At 28.3% G+C, this 10,227-nt stretch overlaps 1 protein-coding gene across 1 annotated transcript; it reads left to right on the top strand.

The window, feature by feature from the left end:
* The first annotated feature begins 3,262 nt into the window (after positions 1-3,262).
* Positions 3,263-7,199, top strand: LOC106334649 (MLO-like protein 12). Its single transcript, XM_013772967.1, has 15 exons — positions 3,263-3,480; positions 3,642-3,699; positions 3,834-4,078; positions 4,177-4,293; positions 4,380-4,440; positions 4,866-4,954; positions 5,056-5,130; positions 5,207-5,301; positions 5,420-5,469; positions 5,565-5,605; positions 5,724-5,897; positions 5,989-6,024; positions 6,118-6,185; positions 6,294-6,354; positions 6,627-7,199. Exons 1-15 carry the CDS (start codon positions 3,364-3,366, stop codon positions 7,146-7,148), a joined length of 1,809 nt encoding a protein of 602 aa, XP_013628421.1. The 5' UTR covers positions 3,263-3,363; the 3' UTR covers positions 7,149-7,199.
* The last annotated feature ends 3,028 nt before the right edge of the window (positions 7,200-10,227 follow it).

Genomic DNA, 10,227 nt, shown 5'->3' with positions numbered 1-10,227 from the left:
CTAAAATGTGTAGGGAAAATCTTTTTTATTTATCCAATTTTTTTTAACAACTAACAATTGTTTCCATGTTTTGTAATTAATTTCTTATAGAAAACCATGTTTTCATTTTTTATCTTATTTTATTTACTTACCATTAAAATTGATGTTTATAGTTATTTTCTAAAAGAAATGCTTATAAATCTTTTTTGTAAAAAAAGCTGCCCAAAGCCATTTTTTTTCTCTCAAATGAGCGAACTCTGAGTAAGTAGACTAAATAACAAAAATATGGAAAGTGTAAAGAAAAATAATTGATTATGGGTTTTAGAGTTTGTAGAAAGTTTTAAAAAGAAAATAAGATGAAGTCGTTTTCTTAATTAATTTTCTCTTTAGTGATGAGAAATTTTTTAAAAATACCTTTTTGAAAATTGATAGCATCACTCATGACAAGTCTCTTGCAATATAGCAGTTTCTGAATAGTAACTGCGGTTTGAGCGGTGCGGGACAAGCGGTTCAACTTCGATACAATTTTAACAGTTATAAAAACGTATAGATATATGGTATATATATAGATTTTTGTTACTGTTAACTGCGGTGTAGGACGGGCGGTTGTAAACATTCAAAGCCTATATTGCAATTTTTGAAAATTGATAGCATAGATCTCAATTTTTATGCTATGCATTAAATTTAGGTTGACCGTCGGATTTAAACCTCTAATAATAAAAGTATTATTTGCGTATGAAAAAGGTTTGACTCAAAATTTGAATAGGATATAGCTAAATAACGAAAGATATACATATAGGCGTGCAAGCTGCACCTCGATTCGACATTTTATTTTTAGCTGTAGATTAATTCACTTTATTTAACAATAAACTGCATATGGTCCAGATTTGTAAAAAAAAATTATGGATTACTAACTACCGTAGTTACTCCATAATTTTCGAGGTGCCGCCATCAGTTCTTTGCTTTTGTTTTTATTTTTTTAAGTAAATTATTTTTATTTATAAAATTATTCAAACTCAAATTTATGTCTTTTATTTTTAATTCTATAATTTATTTGAACCGAGCCAACCAAAATTGCTAATTTTAATTGTAATTTAATTATGAATTAGTTTAATTTGACGAGGTTTATCAACCCATTTCTTTTTGTATTTTGAATTCTTAAAGTATATTTGGATTTGTTTTTAGTTTGTAATATAATTTAAATGGTATATGAACTGAATCATACATGCAAAAAAAATCTGAACCAAACCAAAACCAAAATTTATATATACTAAAATAAAACTTAAATATCTAAATCTGAATATCCAAAACAAAAATAGACCCAAACAAAATCCGAATGTCCACCTCTAATCATATTGACTATATATATTTTATTATCTGACATCATACTTTTTTTAAACAATATTTTATTCTCTTTTAGAAATGTCTTTAATAAAAACTTTATGTGGTAGATAATATTAAAATTCAAAAATATGATACTATTTTATCCAAAATTAGATATAGTTAACATAAAGCTGAAAATATTTATATATATGAAGTAATTTTATATTATATTTTAAATAACATTTATATTTATTGCATTTATAATTTTTTACAAAATCTAATTTTATTATGAAAATAAGTAGTAATGTAAAATTTGTATAAACTATTTTAAATTTTTACACTATTTTTAACCATTTTGTCTACTTTTAACCTTCAAACATATGTTTTGGATCACTAAATCTGTTTGATCCACACTTGTACCGTTTTATTCACTCTTGTTTCGATCGATCCAGAACACTTACTCCATTTTTCCCATATGAAATCAAAAACTAAATATAAATTAAATATTATTTGTTTGGCCCGGCCATGCAAATGTGCTGGGCATGCATTTGCAGAAAGTCTATTTCAGTTTATAATTTTTTGCCTAAATTATCTAGTTTTTTCTTAAATTACATTTGTTTAAAGAAATAGGTCTCAGTTTTTCTTTAACTCATATGGTCTATTTTGTTTCCGAGACGGGCTGCTATTTGTCGAACCCGTAACGAAAATATGAGTTGGGACAATTATAACATCGTATTAGTATGGTATGTCATCGAGATTAGAAGTAAGAAAAATATATTTTAATCACTATAATGTTTAAACTTTAAATACCGTTACTGAGTGCCTTCTCGTTATTTAGTTACGTTTGTATAAAATCCTTGCACAACGAATTGATCATCTTATGTAATTAATCAAGAAAGGCAGACCCTTTTGCTTTAAGAAAATCTTATCTTAGTCAAACGAAAGTACTTCAAGTTTCAGTTTCGTTTAAGTTTAACAATTCACGATTTAGATCGGATTAAAGTACTTCCAATTATAGTTTTGACTAAACATTTAACCTCAACAAAAAATTATAGAGGGAGAAAATATAAAAAAAAATTCACATATTGAGTATTAATCATCCAAATAACTATTTATTTTAAATATAGTCCTAAGATTTTTGTTACTGTTAACTGCGGTGCAGGACGGGACGGTTGTAAACATTCAATGCCTATATTTCAATTTTTGAAAATTAATAGCTTAGATCTCAATTTTTATGCTATGCATTAAATTTAGGTTGACCGTCGGATTTAAACCTCTAATAATAAAAGTATTTATTTGCGTATGAAAAAGATTTGACTCAAAATTTGAATAGGATATAGCTAAATAACGAAAGATATACATATAGGCGTACAAGCTGCACCTCGATTTGTTATTCGACATTTTATTTTTAGCTGTAGATTAATTCACTTTATTTAACAATAAACTGCATATGGTCCAAATTTGTAAAAAAAAATTTCGAGGTGCCGCCATCAGTTCTTTCCTTTTTTGAAAACCTCAGGACTACATATTTCCCCTTATTTTATAATATTTTAAAAAAAATTATTAATTTAAAAAAATAATAATTATGATATGCAGATCTCGCGGATTAGCCACAAATTCAAATAAACGGATGTAAGTATACTAAATTTTTTACAGATTATACATATCATTTTTTTTGATAAAAACTACTAATGCACAGTAGGATAGATCAAGTGAGCGGATTTATTCCGCTTCCCGGCACTACTTGTAAAACATCTTCATCTCAAGTCCTCTTTGAATAAGTCAAAAGTCTTCGTTTCCTTAGTTTTTAATAATTAACAATAATATATAATTGCCGCATTCACGTGCTTGTCTTTCTTATATTCTCTTTATAAAGAAATAGCAGCGAATGTATGTATATATGTATCTTGTTTTAGTTTAACATGTTATATATATATATGGACATAACAGGAACAAAAGCCATATAACTTTCTTTCTCGTTTTCTCCTTATAGATAAAACTTGTGAAACTTTAAAAGCTGATCTACATATCGGAAGTTAAGAGTTTTGAGTTGTGAAAGTAATGGCAATTAAAGAGAGATCATTAGAGGAGACACCAACATGGGCTGTTGCTGTTGTTTGCTTCGTTCTTCTTTTCATCTCTATCATGATCGAATATTTCTTGCACTTTATTGGTCACGTACGTATATATTTTTTCCTATATGTTTCCATCTTTATATTATCCAAACTATTCATTTCTCTCCTTTTTTGCTCTTCGCCAAGTGATAGTCTGTCTTTTTTATTTACTTGAAAATCCAAATATAAACGTTTCTTTAAAAAAAAAATTCTTAATATGTGTAGTGGTTTAAAAAGAAGCACAAAAAGGCTTTATATGAAGCTCTCGAAAAGGTTAAAGCAGGCAAGTTTGCTATTCTATAAAGATTTTATCATAAATTTGGATGTCATTTTGTATCACAATCTGATCAATGCATGTTTCTATTTGAATTACCAAACTAACTATTGTTTTTTCTTCTTGGTTTGTGGTGAAAATAGAATTGATGCTACTGGGATTCATGTCGCTTCTACTTGTTGTATTGCAAACACCAGTCTCCCAAATTTGCATCCCAGAAAGAATTGCTGCGACTTGGCATCCTTGTAGTAGCCACCAAGAGAGCACTAAGTATGGTAAAGATTATATCGATGATGGTCGCAAAATTCTTGAAGACTATGACTCCAACGACTTTAATAGTCCTCGTCGAAGTTTAGCCACAAAGGGTTATGACAAATGCGCAGAAAAGGCGTGTTTTATATTTTAATTATTACTTTTATCTTTTTCTTCCTTTATGCTTGAGAATAAGTGTTTTTATTTATTTTAGTTGTGAATTACTATTTTCAGGGGAAAGTAGCATTAGTATCTGCATATGGTATCCACCAATTGCATATATTCATCTTCGTGCTCGCTATTTTTCATATTCTCTACTGCATTATAACCTATGCTTTGGGAAAAACCAAGGTACATGATATTTTCCGTACTTTTTTCACAAGTGCATATACATATGTAATTATGTATGTCTTTAATCTTGTGATGTAAATATGCAGATGAAGAAATGGAAATCGTGGGAGAGAGAGACCAAAACAATTGAGTACCAATATGCCAATGGTATGCACAAACATATTAATTAGCTATTATCTCACCGCCATTAACTTCTTTTGGCAGTAATCATCAAAGAAAGCAAAAACAAAAACGAGTATTTTTCGGATAAAATATTTTCGTCGGTGTTTAACTTTGGCAAAACGTTAAAACATCGTGATCACTTATCAACTGTGGTTTGTTCTTCTTTTTTTTTTTGTCAAATCACTGTGATTTGTTTATTCATCGATATCTCTCACGTTCGTATTTTTTTTTTTTAATTGAATTATATAATCAGACTTATGAGTAGAATATTCAATGACAACAGGCTTTTTGTTTGACTTATAAATGAACAATTTAACACAGGAAAGTACCATCACTTTTCAAGTAATTATATGTGTTCTGTCCTCTTATTTAATTCATTTAAATTCAATTGATTGTTTTAAATATTGTAGATCCAGAGAGGTTCAGATTTGCAAGAGACACATCATTTGGACGTAGACATTTGAATGTATGGAGCAAGTCTTCCTCTACCCTCTGGATTGTAAGTTTTCATTTATATATTCTCCTTAAATTTTCCTTCATGTATTCCTGTAATCTGGTTTTAAATTACAAAAAAGTAATGGATAAATTGTGGGCATGCAGACATGTTTCTTTAGACAGTTCTTTGGATCAGTGACTAAAGTGGATTATCTTACTCTAAGACATGGCTTCGTAATGGTATGTTACTTTTACTATATATTTATTTATTTATGGAATCGAATTTTTAATTTTAAAACTTGTTGAATGGGTGCAGGCGCATTTGCCAGCAGGAAGTGGAGCTCGTTTTGATTTTCAAAAATACATTCAAAGATCTTTGGAAGAAGATTTCAAAGTTGTTGTCGGTATAAGGTTGGTCCCTTCTTTATTTCAATCAAACTCATTGATATTTTCTTTCAATTATCTAATTTTCCATGATATATTATAAATTTCTTATTAAATAAGTTATTATGTGTGAATGGAACTGCAGCCCAGTGATTTGGTGCATTGCTGTCTTGTTCATATTGACTAATACACATGGTTGGTCCTAATTCTTTATAATTTCATTTAAGTAGTTAAGCAAATTTCATTTAAGTAATGACATAAACTTCTGTTTGCTTTTCAAATTACAATAGGATGGGGTTCCTATTTTTGGCTACCTTTCCTCCCTTTGGTTGTAAGTAATTGCAGACACAATACTTCAAACTTTTCAATTGGTCTTGTTATGAAGTTGTGATTTAACATATATGATTAATGCTAGTAACTATATGGTTGGTTTGTTTAATGAATTTAAGGTGATATTAATAGTAGGAGCAAAACTTCAAGTGATAATATCGAAATTAGGCTTGAGGATTCAAGATAAAGGAGATGTGGTTAAAGGAGCTCCTGTGGTTGAACCGGGTGATGATCTCTTTTGGTTTGGTCGTCCTCGTTTCATTCTCTTCCTCATTCACTTGGTTCTTTTCACGGTATAACTAATTTAATTAATCATATATGTTTTTATGTATTTTTGAATTATGGTTTTCTAAAAAGTATAGTTTTTATGTATTTTTCTTACAGAATGCATTTCAACTGGCTTTCTTCGTTTGGAGCACTGTGAGGAACAACCCATCTTTTCTGAAAAAAAAACCATTTAAAATGGTGTTTTCAATAATTTAATTGGTTATGGTTTTGGTATTGCTTTTGCAGTACGAGTTCACACTCAAGAACTGCTTCCACCACAAAACAGAAGATATTGCAATCAGGATCACCATGGGGTTTGTTAACTCCTCGAGAAGGCTTTTTTTTTGTCATCCTCAAGAAGTTATATATTAAGTATGTGTTGTATCTCTTTACCCAAAACTTGTTCTTGTTGTATATGACAGGGTATTGATACAAGTTCTATGCAGCTACATCACTCTACCTCTCTATGCTCTTGTGACTCAGGTATATAATCCAAATTGCTAAAAGTTTACGTTTGATACAATCATATACAGTATACCATATGATTAATCTTCATTTTAGTAGTGAGTCGATTAAACTCTGACCTCGATAATACACATAATTTGGATAAATTTTTTTGATATCATGTCAACAGTATTTAGACATTTTATAAACTTAAAATCAAACTGTAATGCACTAGATTGATAAATATATAGTTCATTCTGAGGTCTCAAGTAGTCCATGTAGGATTCTCTAACAGTAAACCGTAACTGCAGATGGGAACTTCGATGAGGCCGACCATATTTAACGACAAGGTAGCCAATGCATTGAAAAAATGGCACCACGCGGCCAAGAAACAGACCAAACATGGACACTCAGGGTCAAACACACCTCACTCAAGTCGCCCCACCACACCAACACATGGAATGTCACCGGTGCATCTCCTCCACAACTATCGTAACCGCAGCCTTGACCAACAAACCAGCTTCACAGCCTCTCCTTCTCCTCCTAGATACTCTGATTTTGGCGGAAACTATCAAAACCACGGCCTTGATCAAACAAGCTCCACTGCCTCTCCTTCTCCTCCTAGATTCTCTGATTTTGGCGGCCACGGCCATGGACATCAGCAATCCTTTGATCCTGAATCTCAGAATATCTCTAGTCACCGTGGAATCACAGATTCTGACAACAGCAATAGTCATAATCCCCATGCTGACGTAGCTAGTCCTGTTATAGAAGAGAGAGAGATTACTGAGCATGTCAACGTTGATTTGTCGGAGTTTACTTTCAAGAAGTGATATGAGTTCTATACTTTACCTGTATGTTCATTCTTTGTAAATGATATAAACATTGAAATGAACACTTTCTTCTTTTATATTTAGCTGTTAGAACACAAATCAAAAATTTCTATAACATCAAATCATTTTGAAAGACACAAGTTTAGTCTTTGCTTTTGTTATGTTACCTTCAAACCTGTACGTTTTGGGTTTTGGGTTCTGGGCTCATTCAGTTCTTCTTCTAAGGTAAATTGATCTCGATGGATCTTCTATTACCTTTCAGACTGAAGCACAGCACCAAATTGTGGACAAGTGCTCTTGAAGTGGACCAAAAGGATTGATGTCTCGAAAATGATGCTTTGTAAGTTAAACACTATCAAAGTCCCTTACACTAACTGGGACAAGCTTGACGAGTCCTATATAACTAAGCCTTGAGTGGCCTCTCCTCCTTTCCCTCCCTAATCAAATTTTTAAAAAAATTTATGTTTTCTTTTAACATTAAAATATTGCTGTATCCGGTTATTAAACCGGATTTATATAATATGTTTGTTTGCGTTTATTGATTATATTATGTTATCTATGCTTATAATATGGATTGCTAAGTTTTTCAAAGTTTGATAAAGGCAAAGATTAAACTTTGTCAAACTTCGAAAATTTTTTACTCCACATCTTTTGTCACATTAACAGCTCGTAAGATGATCCGGTTATTAAATCAGATTTATATAATATGTTTGTTTGCGGCTATTATTTGATTCTATTATCTGATCTATTAATTTAGAGTCATATTTTTTATCTATCATAAAAGTTGTGACTTAAATTTTGGAGCTGTTCTAATTTGTGTCATTTATATTATACGCTAATGATACAAAATTATTCCTCATATCAAGTTATCAACCGAGTCACTTAAATCAAACCAAACTTACACAAACCATAATTTGGTTTTCTACTGATACAATAACAATACAAATTTCATAAATAACCAGTAAACCGACATTTCACAAACAATAATTAGCTAAGCGTATGTTCATCTCTTTTTCTCTGAGCTAATCATTTGTACATCATCTTAATAAACAAATCATATTTGCTTATCTTTAGTACACAAACTAGACCTGCACCATCAAGTGCTTACCATTATCTAACCTACCATTATGAAAAGAACATATAGTCAGCCATGAAACTTGACTGTCCAGAATCATTTAATTCTACATCCGGTTCATCAGTAACATTACAAAAGGTGCAGTTTGGTACAAAGATAGTTAGACAATTCTTTATATTTCGTACCTATTCATCACGTTTACGTTTATAATATTAGCTAAAGTAATATATTTAAATGAAAAATATGTTAGTTAAATAAAAATCCATACACTGGTAACTATTGTATTTTCAAATTTTTAAAAATCTGTATATCTTACAAAGATCTACATTCAGTCAGTTTAGGCAGAATATTCTAACTACATTTTAAGCCCATGTGATCAAATCTACACTGATTAATCTTCCTAAATTAATTAATTTTGTAATTAATAATATAATATTGTTATTAATCAATTTTACCTAAAATTTTACTATAAAAAAATTAAAATTATAGACTCTTTTTATAAATACTATATTTATATTATGTATAATATAAAAATAGAAATGCTATATGAATTAAATATGACAAAATTATATTAAATAGGTAAATTTGAAAATTTATTTTTTAAATTGTTTCATTTTAATAAATTACCAGTCATCACTAAAATGAGTTAAAATTTGCAAACTATATAATATTTTATACACAAAAATAAATTTATTAGCATAGACTAAAATTTTATATCTACAACAATATATTATCTTTTTATTTATTATTAAACTCTCAATATATTTTTTAAAATATTTATATACAACAATATAACAGCATATAATAATAACCTTTATTTCATATACTATTTGAAAAATATGTTATTAGAAAACTATGAAATTTTAGTAATTCATTAAAAATATATATGGCAAATCAAAATTTAATTATAGTTTTTTTTTTAATTATAACAAAATCTGTCGAAAAAAAATTATAAAATATTACCAAAAATTCAAATCTTTTTTTATAAAATAATGTATTAACGTAGTATCAAAAAAAAAAATTCAAAATTCATGTAATCTTCCAAACTCAGAAATAGTAGTGTAATTTTTTAAAGTTTTCTTGACAAAATATAAAATTTTAAAAATTAATATTCAAACCCAAAATGATTATATTTTTTAATTTTACAAAAGATAAAATCATAGATAATAAAAAATAACTTTTTGAAATGCACCACGAAAAAAAACTATATATGTTGTAAACAATATAATATTTTGAAATCTTAATTAAAAATAAAAAGAAACTTAATATCATAACATCCAAAAAATATCTTATATCAATAAATTTTACTAAAATAATATGATAGATGCTACTATGTATAGTATTTACTATAATAATAAGACTATATTATTTAAACAAAAGATTATTTTTAATTATAAATCCCGTAAAATACTAAAATAATATATGTTAAAGTACATTTTTTTAAACACAACATGTAAATATAAATTATCTTAAACAAATTTATTTTATGTAATATAAATAAATTTTAATAATGTGTTGTAGCAAAATATATAAATTAAAGAAAAACATATTTTGAAGGAGGTTATCTATTTGATCATTTCATATTATTATTTTATTGTAACTAATTTGAAAATATATTAGTAAGTAATAAAAATTAATAACAAAGTAAAATGTATTAGACAAATCACTATATATTAATAATACCGAATAGGAAATATAAACAAATCACTATATATTTAAAACATTTGTAATAATATCAATCCTTAATATTAATACATTTATAAAATGAAAAAATATCCGGGTTAAAATCTAGTTTATTCTTATAATGTGGATTGCTAAGTTTTCAAAGTTTGACAAACGCAAAGATTAAAACTTGTCAAACTTCGGAAAAGTTTTATGACAAGTTTTAATCTACAACTTTTTTCACATTGACAACTCGTAAGATGGCGATGGATAAGAAACAGAGAGAAGCCATCTTCAGACGATTCCCTGAGACAGTGTCACCTCATTGAAGATAATTAAGTT

The sequence above is a fragment of the Brassica oleracea genome, chromosome C3, assembly GCF_000695525.1.
Source record: "Brassica oleracea var. oleracea cultivar TO1000 chromosome C3, BOL, whole genome shotgun sequence".
Taxonomy (NCBI): Eukaryota; Viridiplantae; Streptophyta; class Magnoliopsida; order Brassicales; family Brassicaceae; genus Brassica; species Brassica oleracea.
Note: the sequence above shows the minus strand (reverse complement) of the source record. Positions and strands in the feature narration are given on the sequence as shown.

What these genes read in the sequence shown, in the direction of transcription:
- LOC106334649 (XM_013772967.1), top strand. Translation starts at nt 3,364, where the DNA reads ATGGCAATTAAAGAGAGATCATTAGAGGAGACACCAACATGGGCTGTT. An exon ending in ATGCTTTGGGAAAAACCAAG is followed by an intron (nt 4,294 to 4,379) that starts GTACATGATATT and finishes GTAAATATGCAG; the next exon opens with ATGAAGAAATGGAAATCGTG. An exon ending in TACCTTTCCTCCCTTTGGTT is followed by an intron (nt 5,606 to 5,723) that starts GTAAGTAATTGC and finishes AATGAATTTAAG; the next exon opens with GTGATATTAATAGTAGGAGC.